Source organism: Nannobrachium achirus (genome assembly GCF_963921795.1).
Source record: "Nannobrachium achirus genome assembly, chromosome: 3".
Classification (NCBI taxonomy): domain Eukaryota; kingdom Metazoa; phylum Chordata; class Actinopteri; order Myctophiformes; family Myctophidae; genus Nannobrachium; species Nannobrachium achirus.
Window position 1 is genome coordinate 31,314,149 of NC_137812.1, and position 20,323 is coordinate 31,334,471.

At 42.8% G+C, this 20,323-nt stretch overlaps 2 protein-coding genes across 3 annotated transcripts; one reads left to right on the forward strand and one right to left on the reverse strand.

Annotated features, from left to right (window-relative positions):
- Positions 1-831: 831 nt before the first annotated feature.
- On the reverse strand, positions 832-11,715 carry znf207b (zinc finger protein 207, b). The gene is made up of 10 exons (XM_080721192.1): positions 11,550-11,715; positions 10,185-10,311; positions 9,430-9,565; positions 7,871-8,059; positions 7,592-7,670; positions 6,134-6,195; positions 5,658-5,797; positions 2,930-3,169; positions 2,317-2,473; positions 832-1,614 (listed from the first exon to the last, which is right to left on the reverse strand). Exons 1-10 carry the CDS (start codon positions 11,588-11,590, stop codon positions 1,466-1,468), a joined length of 1,320 nt encoding a protein of 439 aa, XP_080577318.1. The 5' UTR covers positions 11,591-11,715; the 3' UTR covers positions 832-1,465.
- A 2,949-nt stretch (positions 11,716-14,664) lies between these two features.
- cd7al (cd7 antigen-like) lies at positions 14,665-19,998 on the forward strand. 2 transcript variants are annotated; one of them, XM_080721346.1, is made up of 5 exons: positions 14,665-14,891; positions 16,018-16,371; positions 16,828-17,247; positions 18,220-18,344; positions 19,143-19,998. In XM_080721346.1, the coding sequence occupies exons 1-5, from the start codon at positions 14,795-14,797 to the stop codon at positions 19,368-19,370; spliced, it is 1,224 nt and encodes a 407-aa protein (XP_080577472.1). In that variant the 5' UTR covers positions 14,665-14,794; the 3' UTR covers positions 19,371-19,998. The 2 variants fall into 2 exon arrangements, with proteins under 2 accessions (XP_080577472.1, XP_080577473.1); XM_080721347.1 differs by having other exon boundaries at positions 18,241-18,344.
- Positions 19,999-20,323: the final 325 nt, after the last annotated feature.

Consider the following 20,323-nt stretch of genomic DNA (forward strand, 5'->3'; position numbering starts at 1 on the left):
GAAAGTAATTTCACAGCCAACTTCAGATTCACATTAGCCCTTGTAGATTGGCTGTCAAGACAGGTAATGTGGGCCCACCCTAATGACACTGAGACTTTTTCCCCCTGTGAAATGTGGGCCTTTATCAGTCCATTTGAAGATTAGACCTGAATATGGAGGCAAATACAATCCTCGCCCTTGCCTTTGGCCTGGTGGAGATAAGAACTAGATCTAAGTGTTTTGTTAAAGTACATAGATTTAATTTGTATGGGTTTCCAGTTTCAGACAATTGTGGAAAAAGTACACATTTATGAAGCAAGCTAGTGTTCTAGTCGTGTGCCCTCTGTGTGGGTGTCATTACTTCCATCGACTTTGACACCCTACGTGGTTTTGACCGAATGCAACCTCAGCTCAGATCGAAATAGTGTCAAAAAGGCAGTGTTAATTGCTGAATTATTCTGAGGGCTCTCGTAAATACAGCCAATTAAAGGGACACTTCCCAGATTTTAATCTGTTGGAAACATTTTACACAAATCACATTTCTCCAGAGCGTAAAGCGCCATTCCCACTGTGCACGATAACACCAACATTTTGACAGTTGGTGTAAACACCGCCATCCACTTTACTGAGAATGATTTAAAACTATATTTGTATACGGTAGTTTTAGTTAGTTTCGAGTAAGTTAAGTTCAGTCCAATTTTCACACCTATTCAGGTTAAAAACCAGCACAAATGAGGCATACATACAGTATAACAGTCTTTGTAGATTGACCGTAACCAAATACTTAGTCCTGACTAGTTCAAACTTTTACAATGACTCGCCTCCAGCTAAGTCAGGACAAAGTACCAGCAGTGGATTTCAAGATGTTTTTATTACAACATAGATTCTTAAAACAATACAAAGGATGCATACAGTTACCCTTGGACCATGGCATACCATCAAGAATAAACCTGAAATGAAAAATAAAGCTATAGACTGCTAAGTTGTGAAGTCAAACACTAAAGTACTTGGAATCACTTTTTTGCTACTGAGACCCTCACCAACCATGGTTGGGGACGCAAGTCCAACAGCACCTAAGTGTGCTGTGAGGGCCTCAATCATTATCTACCAGGAAAATAAAATAAAAACATGATGTTTACAAAAAGAAACTTGCCTTCGTAAAGAGTTGGTACGTTCATGCAACTCCAGCAGCTTCAGAAACATAATCATTTTAAACACTTCACTTCTATGAACCTGAGTGGAACAGAAAGGGGGGGGGGGATGTATCTGTACGGTTTCCAATCAGAATAACAGAAGTTGTCATCAAGTTGTTTGGGATTTGTAATATTTCCATTAACTGTCCGTGTGTTGGAATATAAGCATTTCTGTCTTCACCGCCACTGGTCTTACAGCTCATTGCTTTGTGGCTAGGTTTGAATAAAAGCACAGGATGAGAGAGAAAGGTGTTAACCTCCAAACCTAGTGAGGTGGCTCTCTGTTTGCCGCTTCAATACCGTCCAGCCGGAGACATAACCGGAGGCCTCATGCCCATGGGAGGACCTCCCTGGTAGGGCACCATCGGGGGGCCCTGCCCATATGGAGGCATCCCTCCGGGCATGTAGCCCTGCATGGCCTGGGGAGGAGCACCATACTGACCTGAGGAGAGAAAGGTAGGATGGTAAGTGTTCACAGGATTAAACAGTTAACACTGCCCAAAAATGGTTGTTTTTGCCCCTACCTTTGGAAAATAAAAAAAGAAACTGTAAGAAATATTCTGTTGGGTGTTGCGCACCCAACTTTTAGTTATGTGGAGAAAATAAAATCTGAGAGTCCAAGCAATCCGCTATAAAGATCGGCGCAACACAGTACAGCATGCTATGAGCAGATGACTCTTTAAGTAACATTAGAGGGGGGTTTTAGGAGCCCTCTATAAAAATAAAAATAAACGAGAACGCCATCTAGTGCCGAAAATGTGAAAACACATCTTGGGCACAGTAAAGTAACATTCGTGCCAATGAAGGCTTCAAAACTGTGAGAATGGATAAGACTGGGCAATTAACGGAAAATGTATCAAAACCGAAATTTAGAACCGTAATCTTGTGTTAATGTATAAGATCAGAAACTTGCTTCTTGGTTATTCACTTAAATAGACATAGTACCAATAGATTTTATATAATGGGCCAAATTGCTGCATTCAAAAGAAGAAATTGTGGAAATAGACCATCTACATGATTACGATATATAATTATATTTTTTTAACTCATTAATCGAGGCAAAGGATTGAAATAATGGAGATATTGATTTTTGTCATGTCGCCCAGCCCTAATGGATAGCTTGTGATGAAATTGGAGCTCTCACCGTGCATGGGATGCCTCATGCCAGGTTGCTGTTGCGACATGCCTTGCTGTTGGGGCATCATGCCTCCGACAGCTGCCACGGGCGGAGCAGCCACGTGGGCTTGCCCCGCCCTTGGAATGAGACGCTGGTAACGAGGGAGCGTAGCTCTTCTCTCCTCCTGTTGGCAGGGCACAACACACAGGACACGCCTTCAGACTAGAGAAAGCAGTGTGACACCCCCTCTCTGAGCAAGGGCAAACACTCAATACAGCATATAGTAGATTACACAGAAGCACTGAACCTTGAGACGGTGATAATGATAAGGGTCAAACTGTGTCCATCAAGTGCACCAGGTAATCTGAATTGAACCATCTTTTTTTTTTTTTACCAGTGGCAGAAGAGAAGATACCATTACATTATGAGATGCCTTTCAATGTCTTTGAATAATAGAAAGCAAAAACCTGCTCCATTTGGAATTTCACTGAACTAGCAATGAATAATTAATGTGTTACTAGAGTGATCATGAACATTATCTTTAGTTTTTTAAACCGAACTTGGCTACATCACGACAGAATACGTACAGCAGACATTACTTACTGTGAAAAGTGCAAAACGCAAAGCTCAAGCAACTTACCAGAGAGATATCCTCATCAGGGTGGATCAACTTACTAGTTGCACTCGTGGTGGTGAGGGTGGCAGGCTTACTGGCCACTGTGGCTGGGGGCTTAGCCACAGTGCTGTTAGAGGGGTTAGAGGAAGAGGAGGAGGAAGAGGAGGCAGAGGGTTGAGTGTAGGCAGGGAATGTTGCTTTGGGAGGGTCGGAGGAGGCGGCCGTGGTGATTGAAACCGCCGTTCCTGGTGCGCCCTGCTGGGCCTGTGCAAAGAGACGGACAGATAAGGAAACAAACTGATAGGTCTTTCAACATTCTCCGTTATTGTCAAAGCAGGAAATTCAAAGCAAACACAGAAATACAGCTATCATCGCGTGCCACAAGCAGGAATAAATTAATCTTAAGAATTTATTGTCGACCGTAACCTGCTTCTGAAACAGTATTTCAGATTTTCTTACACTTTTTCAAACTTCAAATTCCTGTTCTCATTTTCAGCTTAATGGTCATCCATACAACAGCATACAATCATTCAGAGGAAACATATTTACATATTTCAAATGCATTCAATGTTGTTCATCCATACAACAGCTTAAAAACACTCAGAGGGAAGTACCCTACATGATTATACGGATGCCATGTAGTCCTCATTACCCCATTAGGAAATATTGACAAATGCATGATCCAATTGTGTTCAAACAAACACATGGAAATGGCAACAATTACACATATCGGAGCAGCAACCATTCATAAACAGCGTGGACACTGCCGCAAAATAAGTAATTTCCAAACATGTGGGCAAATTGCAAAATCCATGCTGGTTAGGCAAGGCAGGGGTGGATGATGCAACACATGCCTGGGTGGGAAGAACAATAATAAAAAAGAAAAAACAGCCCATCATGAAAAAGAAAGCGGGGCATGGGTTACCCAAATAATTCCAGACTTATTACATGTACATTAACTCCCTACAGACACTTGGTCTCTTTATGGAAAAGCATTTACAGCCAGTCAACATGTAATAAATGTACATGCTGCCGCCACAGCCTTGAGCAAACTGCTTTGTGTCAGCGTACTTGTGTTGTGTTAGGGAACAGAGGCTGGGAGGAGGAGGAGGCACACTGTACGTGAGCAGGTGGAGGGGAATCGGCTACTGTGCTACTGGGAACACAAGAGCCCATCTGCAGCTTGAAAGAAAAGGACATTACATTGATCTACACAGTATGTCTCTAGCATACAAGGGCAGACCTAGACACTCCTAGAGGGTGTGATAAATGATTATACTCCTTTCATGACAAAATATATATAAGAAGGATTAAACTATTAGACCGAAGATGACAAACTAGAAAAAGAGGAACCACAAATGAAACTTAGGGGGAAGTCAAGGATCAGTCTGCAATAAGCAAGAGAATACAAACCCAACATCCACAATGGTTGGCAAGCTTGACGACAACTCAACTCTTGATAACAAATGCACACGTGTACTGATCTAAATAAAAGAGTGCAAGCAGGCATCATTGAGATGTCAAGTCTTTTGAATACTAAAATACTCACAAGTTCTATTAACAGGCACCTAAATAGGCTCATTGATGGTTTTATCATTTCCACTGACTTTGACAGTCTAGTGATTAAGTGAATTAAATATTCAATAGAGATTAATTCCAATGGCAATATAGCAAAGTAAGCATTTGCCATCTTTGTCTCAGTATGTGAAAGGGCTGATAGAGCCTCAATATTTAAAAGGTTGTTTGACCTTGCCTTATCTGATCATTTGTTTTCTGTTTTCCTTCATGTCTATTACTCCTGACATTCAAATTAGATCAGGCAATAAAAAAACAAACTATGAAAACATTGCTGCACTGCACTGTTTATGAAGGTGATGATGTCACCAATACTATCACTAACCCCTACTTCAAAGAGCAAACTCCTGTTGATTTAAATATTTAAATTACATCTGCAACGAAAAAGTGTAAATGGACAGAAAACAAAACAAACCATGAACTGTGTTTTGTCATTTAAATTTTACACGTCAGAATCTACTGACAATGTTCAGTGTGACTTGGAGATGCGTTTTAAAGTTCAAGTTAAGCAAATGGGGATCAGCAGTTTTTAAATCTACACATCGACTATTGAAGATACGTTATCACCACTATTTAGGGTAACAACATGGCAAGGTAACTACAAGATGCAAAGCTCCCCGGTTTAATTGAGCCTTCCACCCCTCCTGGCTTTATGCTCTGCCCAACAGTTCTCTATTTGCCAAAGGATTTGAAATCTGTTAAAGAAAAGACAAAAAAAAGTCTTAACCTAAATGCTTTGGTAATCATAAACTACATAGCTAAAGCACCTACATAGTGGCGCACACACACACACACACACACAGAGTATAGTCCAAGTTATGCCTCCAACCCATTGTTCACCCCACACACTGCCATCAACCGATTCCACAACTGTCTAAGGTGCCGGCTACACAGAGCTGGATATTTTTGAAACCGGATAAATAAGTGAAGACATTGAAAAATATCCGATTCACTGGATCCGTGTAGTCATGGAACACGGATATATCTCTGAAGACTTTACTGTGTGTGCTTGTCCCCCTAGTGGAGGTCTGGGGACTCAGATTATTTTAGACCTAGATATCTTTGTCGTGTGGACCTAGATATTTGTGGATATCTGGAAAACCGGGATATATGAAATATCCAGCACCGTCTGGCCTAGGCCTAAAAGCTATAGGAAAGTCCTGTCTCTCCAACCCACCTGTGCTGCACTGGGGAATAGAGGTTTGCTGACGGCAGGTTGGGCTGCCGGTGCAGCCAATCGGCTGGGCATTCCTCCTGGTACAGGGGCCTGGGCCATGTGGGGCATGCCTGGCCTGGGAGCCATGTGGGGTGGCATTCCTGACAAGCAAGCAAAAAGGGAATCTCTTAATTTTTAAAGAGCACAATTATTTATGAGTTAAAATACTGCTACTGTATATAGGTGCATGTGCATACTTTGCACGTCACTCTAGGTAAGGGTGTCTACTAAATGCCATAATTACAACTGCATTCAGTGGTACAGAGATTTAATTGATACATTTGTAACATTTCACAAAGATAATATTGTAGTTTTTAGAATAACTGAATTCCAACACCAGATCATTTCACAATAATCTTGACTTGGTGGAATAATAAAGTCTTTCAGATTCAGAATGACCTGAAGAGTCTCTCTTTCAGAATACAACCAATTCTTACCTGGAGGCATTCCATGCATCCCTGGCATCATGGGAGGCATCATTCCTCCCATTTGCATCATTCTATGAAGACATAAAACCCAAACATTAATGAGAATGCACCATTTGATTGATGCAGCGAAGTACAAATCAGGCTATCGTCTGTCTCTGACGTACTGATTTATGGCTCATTTAAGTAACGATCTTCAAGTTCACAACACGATAGATGGCGATGCATTCACATTGTGATCTTGTAGATCAAATGGCTATTGGGAATCAAGCCTAAGTGGTATGCGCCTGGACCAGGGGGCCAGCGGGCACCCTGCCCTGTAGAATTTGAGAACTCTGCTCTTCATGCTATAAGTAATTAAAAAAAATAAAAAAGGGCTTAAGATAATACTTTTAACACATTATGATCAAAACAAACTAATGTGACATCGAGGTCTTTTGAATGACTACGTATAAAATAACACTTAAAGGGGCACTCCACCACTTTTCAACCTATCTTCATATAATAGGTCCTCACTAATGTTCATGATAAAATATCACAATTTTTTTCTACTCAGTTTGGGTCTCATAGGAGAGCTGTGGGTGGGTCAAATCCTTCTACCGGTGACATCATCAATGGGAAATGCAAGCTGATAGAAACTGCAGGCTTTCTATTCCTGAAAAAGTTGCAATGTTAAAGTGGAAGCCATTGTTCTTGTGATAATAAAAGTCGAAATATTTATTTTCAAAAGTATGATTAAAATCTTTTTTGTCAAACGATGATGTCACCGGTAGGAAGGATTTGACAGCTCTCCTATGAGACCCAGACTGAATAGAAAAAAAAAATTGTGCTATTTTATTATGAACATTAGTGAGGATATATATAAGACAGGTTGAAAATTGATTCAATGAAATATAACCAGTAAGAGAGAGCACCCGTCTCGTTGTATACACAAACTTTAGAAGGCAATCGTAGCCAATCAGGAAGGAATATGGGAAATGGAACAGATCCATGTTGATGACATGACTTTAGAGATACTGTGTACCGCTTTGCATGATTTTATCTGTAGGAGCAGTGTCCAGAAATCTGCCTGAGGGTGGCGCTAGAAGAGGGCCATGTGGAGGTTGTGATTTGCCATCCAAGGAGTGTGTGTGCAAAGTTTGGCATCGATAGGGCCAACGGTGCCAGAGATAGAGTAGGGGCAAAAGTGTGACGGACAGCTGGTGGAGCTTTTCATAGTAACTTGCGACCTGATGGTCGCAATAAAAAATCTTATTATTGGAAGACATAATTGATAGCCCTAGTTGGAACACCCAACCAAGTCAGAACACTGGAGGATTCAACCCCTAGTCTGCATGGTGGTGGGCAGGAACTCGACCCCCTGCACCACCTGAATGTCCAATAAAATAAAATAAAACACAAAAATAGCCATTTCAACAGCACATGCTAAATGGCATTTACTGTGAGTAAGTGGAATGAGAAAATACCTACCCTGGTGGCATTCCATGCATGTTAGGGGGCATTCCATGCATCATGCCAGGTGGAACACCCGGCATCATAGGAGGCATTCCTGTAACGAAAGACACAAAAATGGCCTCGATTAACAAATCAATAGTAAAAATACAGAAACTACATAGCTTACCACACGCAAGACAATAGCTATGGCGTGTGCAGACAAAAAAAAACAGGACACAAGTAAAGGGTTTGAGTGTTGTTTATGACCGAGTTAACTCTTCAAAGAGTCCACTCCACCTATAACCACAGCCTTGCCTTGATGTTGATATGCTCCAGGAGGCATGACGGGCGCTCCAGGCCCAGGAGGGATGCCAGGCTGGGCCATAGGAACCGCATACGCTGCTGCCTGAGGCTGGGCTGGGGCCGGCTGTTGAAATGATGGACCCGCCTCGTCGTCATCAGAATCCTCATCTGAATCGTCCTGCTGTTTCTTTTTCTGGCTCTCTGGAAACAAACACCGAAACATATCGTCACTGTAGGGCAGGAACCCCGCATCTCCAAGTTTCAATTTGTACGCTGAAGCCCTGCTTCATCATTCAAGACTGCCACACAAAACTAGTGAAAATGGTAGATCTGCAAGCACCTGCAATGCGAGGCATTGTGTGCTTGCTATTTTCACTTGTGTGCTTGCTATTTTCACTTCTTAAATCATTTTTTAAATGATAAATACAAAACAAATTGTTTTGGACATACAAGGTTTCCTCCCGACGACGATATATTTGATTAACTCATTTAGTGCCCATGAAATTAACGGATTATAAAGTCCACGATGCCAGTCTCAGGTTGGCATCACCCCCATTATCTTATTTTGAAGGCCAGAAGTCCACAGCGCAAACACTTCCGGTCTGACGTCATCGCATCCTGCGCCGGAACCGATCGTTGTCCACGTGGAGTTGTGTAATGGCGGACCGGGAGCTTTTATACATGTGTAACATAAGCGAGCATCTGCCTCCATCCTAGCTTCTAAAGTGTAGTTTTGAGATAATGGACATTAAAGATGAGATCCCCCGTCCACCTCAATGTTATGGATGGGACTATTTTGTGCTCGTGGAGCCGTGATGATGCGAAATCAGCGACGGATTTCGTCTCCGGACCTCCGGCCATTGTTCTCGGTAATGTATCCGCCGTTACAGTAATATATTACTTTTCACGAGAATACTCGGGATTGGCACCATGTGATACTCAAGTATTTTTCACGAGTCTTCTCGGGATTGGCACTATAATTAAGAGCACAATCAGCTTGTATTTTTACAATCCAGATGGTATACAGTTCAGTGCATGTTTAGTCCAATACTTGGTTCAGTTTGCACTCTACTTATGAGGCTACTGATTGTTGTTGTCGATTGTCGACTAGGGTTAATGCCATTTACTCCAATATTGCACTTGTAAGACGCTCTGCCAAATGCCTAAATTGGTTTTGATGGACCTGGGTGGCAGCCAGTTTAATCAATTTAACGCAAGTTGGGTATCTGAGGATCAGCTCTGCACTCGGTTCTTTAAAGAACACACTTCACAGCACCTTTGCAGTACCATGGTGACAGGAAAATCATATTTGGTTCAAATGGTTAATAGTTAAGCATCCACATTCAATGGACTATACTGCAGTAGTTTTAGAGCATTTACATGTGCAAAAAAAACTGACCGACTGTCATATGCACTTGAAAGCCTGAAATCCTAAACCGCAGTGTGTGAAAACATCCAAGCCTAATTTTCTAATCAGTCGACATGATGGTGTCACTTGTCGACAAAATCTGATCATCATGCAAACACCACCACATTGTAATGGATCAGAATATAAATGAGGATGTAATCACCTTGTTTCTGTTCTAACGTCCGTCTTCTCTCCTGCATATCTTTATCTGGAATACCCTCCATGCCATAGATCTCCAGCTCTATGTCCACCCTTCCTGGTATGGCATTTGGAACACCGTCAATGGTCTCTTTGTGTACCTGAAACACAGAGGAGGGGGAATTGTAACACTGGATCTCACCTATGCTTCATGTATGCTTCAACAGCCTTATTGATCCATTAAGGCCAGGAACGCATCTGTGTCACATAACCACTTTAACCTTTCTTTTTTTATACTTTGGCTATTCAAAAGTGTCTATTAAAAAATCAAACCTCGGTTCGAAGTTGAGCGGTGAATCTGAGCAGCTATACCCTGTGTGTGTTGCTAAATGCCTAAACTGTAAACTGTGCCTGTGAGTGAGTGGTGAGTGTGCCTGGCCTGCACAAAACAGCGCCCCTCCTTTAACTAGTGTGTTGTGTGTGGCCACTCAAGGTATTGCCAGGCTACGGACACGGCCAGCCACCCAGCCACCCAGCCACCCACCCAGGGACATACCCACGGACATACCTGTCTATTGGGAGCGCTTTCACCGCTCCAAAAATAGCAGATATACAAGCTCATTGCGCAGCACCGAGCGCCACGCTATGAACTTTTAGTACTTTGAATATATATATTTTGAGACAAGTTCCACGGTCAAATACATATAATTCTAGGGTTCCTCAACAAAAACTTTGAGCACCACAGAAACCCATTAGGTGAGCAGACGATGGGACACTCACCTGCATGCAGTGAATGGCCAAACCTGGGCCTGTGTACAACTTCTTGTGACAAATGTGGCATTTAAAGTGTTTGGCCTTCTGGTGTTGGATTAGAATCTTCTCATCGTCAAAGTCTCGATTACAATACCTTTAGGACATGAGTTAAGGACTGTGTCCACACATGGGGAACAGAGAGACAAAACACTTGTTACATATGTCAACAAATTACAACAGAGAGCATTACTTCAGGTATACAATAACAGCCATAACAGATCAGACACAGCAACTGAAATGGAAATCATCCAATTGATCAATCACGGCCTTGATGGTGGGTTTTCAACAGTCTCGTATTAAAGATAGGGACACATGTTCCCAAATTTTGGGAATCAACCAATGACACCCATCTTACCGTTCAAACGGTATAGGTATACTAAAATACGGATTCCCACTACTTGAACCGTCTAGACTTTGACCTGAGTTGTCTCTGTAATTAGCCAGTTTGTTTACACTACAATAGATGTAGATCAGCTAAACATGTTAATGTTTCACTAATGGTACACCCAGAATAAGGATGCTGGGTTTGGTATTGGTAATCAAACGCAACGCCGGACCAATGAATGAACCCACATTTTGAATGTTCTACTATATATGCCAGTGTTTCTCAAAGTGTGGTCCAGGGACCCCCAGGGATACTTGAGGGAGTTCCAGGAGTCCCCAGCTAAATGAGTTAGAAAACAAATGGACCCTTAGATCTGTTAACTTTTGAGTGTACAAATGGAACCAAATGAACCCGTTATGGACACTAACGACTCCATTTGTACATTCTCAGAGTTAAATTGGCATTGATTTTACAATATAAATTGGGGCCTCAAAGATAGAAATGCCATTAAATGGGGTCCGTAGCCTAAAATGCTTATCAAACACTGGGGGTCCTTGAAATTAAAATTAAAATGGTTAAAAAAAATCACTGCTAGATCTGTAAACAAAAATCTCTTAAGGGGGTCCCTGGCATCTCTTTCAAACGGGGGTCCGCGGGCTAATAAGCGTCAATGTGAGGGTCCTCCTCTACAAGAAAACGTTTGATAACCACGACACTGCTAGAGGCTGCATATACATACTGTACATAATAGCTAAGATGCTAAGAAGCTAAGTAGTTAGCCCATGATGACTGGAGGAAGCGAACGGTTTTTTCCGGCCCGTCCGAAAAAACTGCAGATCTACAAGCCCACAGCGCGTCCAGGGAAGGTAAACACGCCGCAAGTAGTGAGCTTGTAGATCTGCTCTTTCTCTTTACACACAACAAGCGTTTCACTGAAGCTAAATGCTAACGTGTAGCTAAGCTACTTCTTCCTCGTTTCGGCCTGTTATTTCTCCACCAAAGGATACCAGCACCACGGCTTCATCTGCTTCTTCTTTTTGCGTCCCATGTTTCAAAAAATATAAATATACTGACAAAAACGCTGCTTAAAGTGGTAATACTATTTCACTATAAATGTTATCTGTTTGATAACAGCATGCTGTTGTTCCCTTGTTTTAGCCCCGAAATGGCGCTTTTATACCGGAAGTGCTACGTATTACCCATAAGGCATTGCTGAATCGTGACTCTTCTTCTTCTATGTTTATTTCCCTGCATTATTCTGATGTCATTACTGCCCCCTGCATGTGAAAAACACACATTTCATTGTCTCCGCCAGGCTGAAAGGCATGATAGATAGATAGATACCTTTATTATCCCAAGGGGGAAATTCAGTTGTCCATCCAGTTGATGGCCGAGACCGAGAGACTATTAGCTTTGCCCCCTGTCCGTCCGTGAGTCCATCTGTCTGTTACCAGTTGATCTGACTCTATCTGAACTTCCTTGGTTAATCTCCGGCACTGTTGGCCCGGTCACTGCCAAACTGTGTGTTCACACACTCCCTGGATGCCAATTCAGAACCTAGTCATGTGATCAAGACAGCTCTGTTCGATATTTCCATCGTAATTGGCTAAATGTACAGGATTGGTCTGTTTTGAGAGGCCACAGCGTGCAATATGGCATGCACATCAACAATAGGTCGAAGAAAATGTCACTCTTTCCACATTGGCCTGTTATTGCGCCACCAACAAGTTGACTTTTGCAAAACACATTTTTGTAACAAAATGTCTCAAATCATGAATTCAGCATCCGATTGTAGTGAAAGGCCAAAGAAGACATGGAACCCATTTTACATTGGCCTATTATAGCGCCACCAGGAGACCTCAATAACCTACCGTAGGCCTACAGTATTTTCTGTTTGCAGTGTTGTTGTGATTTTTCCCTCTTTACCCGGAATCTGGAAGTCGGAACCCAATCCATATCATTTCCATTGTGCATTCTCCTTTTACACAAAATTGGATTTCCCTCAATGCATTAGGATGTAGGGTACAGTATAAGCTACACTCTTCAATCAATACTTTGGCTACATCTATGTTTAACTTCATTCTACTACTGCCAGGGACGTGCTGGCCATTGGGAAAAGCGGGACAACTCCAGAACGGCCGGTCCATTCCTGGCCGGTCCAGGCCCACAAAGTAAATATAACTCATGTAATTGGCCCACTGGCTTGTCTCTCATGATCTGAAATGGCCAATCTTTGAGTAACAGCAGCGCTAATAGAGAGAGATCTCTCTCTATAGCGCTGAGTAGCAGCAGCCACAGAGCCATCACACTGGTCCCACTGGCTTGTCTATCATCTGAATACCGGCCCACTACTCCCTAGCTTCCTTGACTACTCCATCATTAGACTCTCTTTATTAGAACGATGAGACCTAAGATCACAGTAACCGTTCATCCGTTAGTATTTGGGGCCTCGCAGCGCCTCCGGAAGGTGAAAAAATCTGGCGCATGGCCGCGCGCAATGAGGGCCTCTCCAAGTCCTTTTCCCGGGCTGAATCAGGGGTCCAGCACTTCCCTGACTACTGCTATATGCCGCCAAAATGTGGAATTCCTTATCAACAAAATCAAAAAGTGTAACTCCTTACCCTCCTTCAAAACTGCCATAAATGAACACCTGATGTCTCTAATTTGTAACTGATCCTTGTAAAGTCTAAGATTAATACCAGAAATGTTTACCTGTTTACTGTACACATATACTTTTTATTGCTACTAGTGTTGATGATGTCACATGGGACCACAATGGAAACAAGACCTTAGGGCTTTTTGTGTTATCTTTTTAGCGTCATTGTATAATCAAATTTCGAGATGACATCCACAGACTGGCCTGGACACGGAACACCATATATGGGCATAAAAGTGAGCCAGACAGACAGAGATAAGAGATCTCCATATAATATATGGGCATGAAAGGGACACAGACAGACAGACAGACAGACGGATACAGTGGGCATTGCACAACTGGATGTCAATGGTGACTATTCTGCCCAACGGGCACCGATCTGGGTTCTCCAACATTACTCCTCAGGGACATTCAATACCTCATATACAGGTATATGTGCACTCATATACTGTGCACATCCCCGGGCACAGGACTAGTATTATATAACTATTACATTTTAGAGAAAAGAATGCAAAGCAAAGTCTCAAACAAGATTTCATATAAACGTCTAGTAAAATAAACAGCTTATTTTGATCCAATAAAACAGCAGCATCACGTGACACTAGTCACATTCAATAGCATGATAATATTGACAGAACAAAAAACAGTTGCAATGTGCATGTGATGGGTTATTGTATACATTTATAATTGCTCATAACAGTGCTGACTTCTTTCTGGAACAAGTAGCAGTTTACTGTTTATGCCTTATTGGACTGGTAATTGTCCCAGACAACAAACAGCTGCAGACCAAATTGCCTCCTTGATAGCATTAAAGTTGTTCTAATCGGATTCCTTCTGAGACTTTTGTCTTATCTTCATTGTGGGGGCTGCGTTCTCAGTTGTTCTACAGAGATTTGAAACTAATTGAGTAATGAAGTAATGTGATTACTAAGGACTGAGGTTTGCGGCAGATGAGTCAAACTTCCCCTCGCCTGAACCCTGAGAACCAGTGGTGGAAAAACTTAAAAGTACTCACATTTCATACTTAAGTGAAAGTATCAATAACGCAATGTAGAAACACTCTGTTACTAAGTAAAAGTGCAGAATTCAAAATGTACTTGAGTAAAAGTACAAAAGTATTGGCCTCAAAATGTAGTCAAAGTACCTAAGCTAAGTAAAAGTACATAATGTTTGAAAATAGCAGATCTACAAGCTCACAACGCGTCGCATATCGGCTATTTTCAAATAGCTAAGGTATAAAATAGGGCTAAAGTGGTTTATGTATATGCTTTATACAATTATAATTTATATCTGCAAAGTAACTAACTAAAGTTTTCAAATAAATGTAGTGGAGTAAAAGTACAATATTTGGATCTGAGATGTTGTGGAGTATAAGTATTGGAAATTGGAAATACTGAAGTAAAGTACACATAGCTCAAAAGTGTACTTACTGTAAGTACATTTACACCACTGAGTGCTGAGTACTGGAAGGGTGGAGCTTGGAAGAGAGTTCCACTTTTAGTCTTGCTCTCCACCCATCGCCCAGTGATACCTCCTGGGCGCTCCATTCATGCACATCTTCTGGCACTGATACTGTTGTCATGGTTTTCACCATTAATGGTCCTCAGACTCTCACTTAGCCCTACCGTGTTGTTAGAGATAATGAAGAGCCGTCTATATCTGTGGATAGTGCTCATCACACACTCTGGACTTGGTATGTTTTTTTGCAACTGTGTTTGTATGTTTTGGGATTGACTGTGCTTATGTTTTTGGGTTGATTGTGTGTTTGTATTTTGCGGTTTATTGTGTGTGTTTTCTTTTTTTTTTTGTGGGGGGGGGGGGGTATAGGCAACTTATTGTGTGTGAATTTGGGGGTTAATTGTGTTTTGTGTGTGTGTGTGTGTGTGTGTGTGTGTGTGTGTGTGTGTGTGTGTGTGTGTGTGTGTGTGCGTGCGTGCGTGCGCGCGTGCGTGTGATTTGGGGTTCATTGTGTGTTTCGGTTTAGTGTGTGTTTAGTGTGTCTGTTTTTGTGGTTTAGTAGTGTGTTAGTCACAGTGCAGCCTGTGCCCTAATACACACACACACACACGCACGCACGCACGCACGCACGCACGCACGCACACACGCACGCACACACACACACACACACACACACACGCACACACACACTGATTGAGGACATTCTACACACCTAGCTACTAGCTGCTTCCATTTGACTATACTGTGCCAGCCGGCTTGGTAGACAGTGGATGGACATTAGCCTAGTGGTGCATTTCTCATTATTTATCATTTGTACCCCACAGTGCATTGTGGGGTACAAATTGTTTTCCTAACTCGCCTTCAAGTGAATTTTCATCTTGTCTTTTTGTAAGTTTAGTCTTTGGTGTTTTTGTTCGTTCAAGTCCCTGCCACTGTAAATACTGCTGTGGTGGTGGAAAAAGAAAACACCCTATATGGTATTCTTGGACTTGGTCACTTTTTGCCAATCGGCCATCCTTTCCAGTGTTTGTATTTTGTGGTTTACTGTGTGTGTGTTATTACGTGACCTTAGTGGTCAGGTTCTGATAACAATGTGTTATTACGTAACTTCAGTGGTCAGGTTCTGATAACAAATCGACAGCTGTCAGGAATCATAGCGTGGGTTATTACTGCATGCCTGCATGAGTTAGTAAAAGTGTCAAATAAGCATTCCTTGAAATTAACTGGACAATGTGTGTGTGTGTGTGTGTTTGTTGTTGTTATTATTATATAGTTGTAGTATAGTAATAGAATAATATCAGATAAATAAATAAAAACATCCTAATTCTGATACATTCTATCTGTACATGTGTTCTATCTAGTAGTGCGTGGTGAGGTTGAGTTCCTGGAGAGGCCTGTGGGTGACTCGGTGGTCTTCCCCTGTGCCTGCGAGACGGACAGCCCCGCACCCATCGGAGTGTACCTGAAGCGCAAGTGGCTTCTCTCTGAAGACGTGCTGTTCATGTACACAAAGGAGAAGCCTTCGCCGACCAACAGGGACGACGACGCGCGCATCAGCGTCAGAGGGGACCCCGCCGCCTACCGGCTTAACGTGACCATCTCCCAGCTCAGGACCTCGGACACGGACCGCTACTACTGCGAGTTTGTCATAAAGGACGTTCCAGAAGACCGGCGGGTTCCTGGCCAGACTGAATTCCTTCTCTACGTTCATGATGGTGAGTTGTGTGGTGTTCAGGGAGGAGTTGAGGGGAGGAAGAAGGGGATTCCCTCATTTCTACTGCTGTGCTGTTTAGCGTTGATGAGAGGACTGCAGTCTCACTAGGGGCAAAACCAATACTTCAGAATGGATTCAAATCAATTGAAGCACTCGAACATCCTGAGACTGCACCGATAACATGTTCCCAGTTCCATCATTATAATACTTTGTTTGTGTTTTGCTCATGAGTGTGACTTTGGCCAGCTACTGTTGCTGTTTACATCATCTCAGCCACTTTGTCCAAATTTCCCACATCACACATTTCCTCATCTAATCACGCATCCTGCCAGTGCTTCCTCTGGTCTGTGCTCACACTCCCCTTGAGCCACCAAATACAGTAGCTCCAAAAGCTCTTTATATAGTTACCATATTGTAAGTATCCATTTCTGTCCCCTTCCCCCTTCCTCTTCTGGAGACGTCCCATGGATGGTTGAAATAGGGCAGATAGAGACGTGCGCCGGGGCCTCGGCCGTGCTGCCCTGCCTGCCCCCGCACGGGGAGGCCGCGGCCGTGGAAGGGGTGACGCTGAAACGGAGGAAGGGCCGGGCTCCCGTGGAGACGCTGTACCACTCAAAGTACCATCATGACAACCACGTGGCCTCCTCCGCTCCCTCCTCCTCCTCCTCCTCCTCCTCCTCGGTCCCTTCCTCTCGTTTCCCCTCCGAGAGGCTGTCCATGTCCACCACGCCCGGCCCGAGGGGCATGGTCTACAACCTGACCCTGCTGCGCCTGCAACCAGAGGACAGCGCCTTGTACAGCTGTCAGCTGCTCGTCCCCGGCAGGCCGGACAGCAGCGGCAGCCTAGGGAGACGCGTGTTCTTTGTGTCTGTGCAAGGTGGGTCAGTATAGGCCGGACTTGTTGGATTTGGCTTGATCGCCGAGCTCATCACAGATTGATGTGTCAATAGGCTGTGTGTGGAGTGGACACCCCTTCCTGTTTTAACATGACCCTTGATCATGCGTCCATCCATCTCTGGACACTAATCAGTCACGCAAACCATAACTAGAGGAAGTGCTTATTTGCTCATCCTCCTCAATTCCAAATTAGTTTAAATATATTATATTCTAGTGCAGTGTTTCTCAAACTTTCCCATTTCAAGGTCTCCCCATATCTATGACAGTGTACGGTCAATTTAGACCCCCCTAAAGGAACCCTCAGAGTCCCTGGAATCCAGTTTGAGAACCACTGTTCTAGTGTGATAAATCGAAATACTGCTGTTTCTCCTCTTTCAGCAATGTTGGCTGGCTGCTTAGGAAAAGATGGGGCTCACGATTATGGTTGAATCTTTTAAATAACAAGTAAATAGGATACTAGAACTATGTTTTACCGGTAACAGTAGCATGTCCTTGGTTCGAACTCCGTTTGGTCGTCCGACCACCATAACCTAACCTTAACCCTAACCTGAGTAAAACTAACGCTGGTGAATGCTAACCTAGCGAGTAGCTAACCTGCCGTAGCTGGTGAATGCTAACCATGGTGAATTTTAACCGTTTTGGACCAATGGGAGTTCGAACCATGGGGCAGTCCCCGTTTTACCACAACAGGAACCAAAACTAAAATGTATCAGCTGCCCTCTGATATTAATAATTATTAAGGCAACATCTTTTCTGGAGAAAGCCAAAGTAAGAAGTTGGGGTTTTTCTGTTGGTTTGTTCAACTTCCATTTAACTAAATGTGTAACTTTGCCCTGGCTGTTGTCTTGTGTGGCTGTAGTGTCTACCCTTTGTTCACGTACAAGCAAAACAATAAGTAATAATAGCCTAGTGCAATAGAAACTAACTTGCATGCACTGTGGAAATGTGGAAGATGTTGCCTCTGCCTCTACAGGTCCGTGCGGCTGTTCCAGCTATGAGACTCTGCTCTATGCAATGTCTGCAGCGGCGGCTCTACTCCTTATCCTGATTGTGATGGCATTGGTGGCGGTTTACAAAGTGAGTGGAGTTGTCATTACTATCCCTATCCCTGTCCCTAACTAACACATAATGGAATGAATAATGAGATGTCGGAATGGAATTAAGAGCGGACCCTGAGTGGAGTTGTACCCACAGTGGTTCCCAAAACTCTTTAGCTCAAAAAACAAAATATACATTTTATGTCTCCCCGGGACCCAAACTCGTGAAAATAGCCCATCTACAAGATCACAACGTGAGCTCGTAGATCTGCTATTTTCAATTTCAATTTCTTTGATTTTATAAATTTCTTTTGAAAAATGATTGACTTTTTTATTTCTGAAAAAAAATGTGATGTCTTTAATTGTAATGTTTTTAAATAATTGTAAACAAATTAGGAAACAGGGTAAAAAGGAGATGTATACTCGCAACCCATAAAAATGGGTCCCGCCCCAGTGTTTGGGAAACACTGCCCTGATAGATGTGTGATGAAACTATTGAAAAGAGGAAGTAATGACGCCCATGAGATTGCAATTGAGAGAGTATCTACTACTATCTACTACTACTATCTAGATAGTACTGTGTTCTATCTGTCTGTCATTCAATGTTATATGAGATATTTCAATGGTTTCCTATGGAAATAAGGGTAGTCTTTTCTAGGATCTCCTTTTAGTTGACCTTGTACCAGTGAACTGTACCGTCATGAAACTGTACCTTTTTCTATACAAACTTCTAATAAAGTCTTCAATCAAAGACAGACAAAAAGTGAGTTCTACCGGAATCGAGAGTTTCACCGTGTCTGCCTTCACTGATTCCATCTCTTCCGGTCTTGTCTTTAAGGGCAAATCACGTGACCGTGTCAAACCACAGCCCCAGGGGGCCATCTATGAGGAGATGGTTGGGGTGCGGCCTCCCACTCGAAAAGTGGCCCCCTGCCACCTGGATAACCTGCATCTGGAGGAAACAGATTGTTCTATGTACTCCAACTCACAAGTCACGTTCCGCCCTGAGAACCACTATGAGAAGACCTCCAGCACCTGCAGTCCCATGGACGAGGAGGAGAAGTGAGAGATCAGGTCTTGTCACCTCTGAAAGAAAATGAGGCCAACTGTAAATCTCACTCGACTTGGACTGTTACCATTTTGTAAACCTTATTCGCTGTGGGGTTAGACCAGTGACTCTCAAACGTTTTAATTCCGAGGAACCCTATTATGTTCTGATGGAACCAAATGGTCCCCCCCCCCCCCCCCCCCCACACACACACACACACACAAAAAGGAACCCTGAGACCCCACTCTTATAACCTCTTGAACAACTGTAATTAAACCTTTGGACATTGTGTCAATGGCATACCGGTAATTTCACGACACACTTTGCTGATGTAGCTGTTATTCAGAAGCTTTTCTATCGTTTAATAGTCTAATACATCACTGTTTCTCAACTAGTGGTCCACAGACCATTAACGGACGATAATTACAGGTGGTCCATGGGAGAATGTTTTTGCAAATATATATATTGGGTCTTTGTAAAATGTATGGAAAATATGTTTAACTGATACTTTATATAAGACCATCAAATGTATGAAGATTTTTTAAATGACTGTTAAGCTTGATAATACTTGGTTGTGTGCTGAAAATTGCAGATCTACAAGCTTTACACTTTATGAGCTTGTAGATCAGCACCAGCACGCAACTAAGCATACATCTGCAATGTTAAATATGAATATGAATAAATAACTATTAATAACAAGTGTGATATGCCTTTTAAATACCATGAGTTTCCAATTGTCCATGCAGTGTTCCATGAGGCCTTGTGTGAATTGCTGGGGCATCACTTCCTGTTGTCATTCACATCCTTGGTGGGAACCTTGTGGGGAGGTGGGGTTTGGGAATTGTTTGAAATATGCTATTGCAGGGGTCTTCAACATTTTCAGGCCAAGGACCCCTTAGTTGAGAGATGAAGCAGGGACCCCCACAACCTTTTCATAGATTGCATATAGTTTCATCGTTTGACGGCACAGT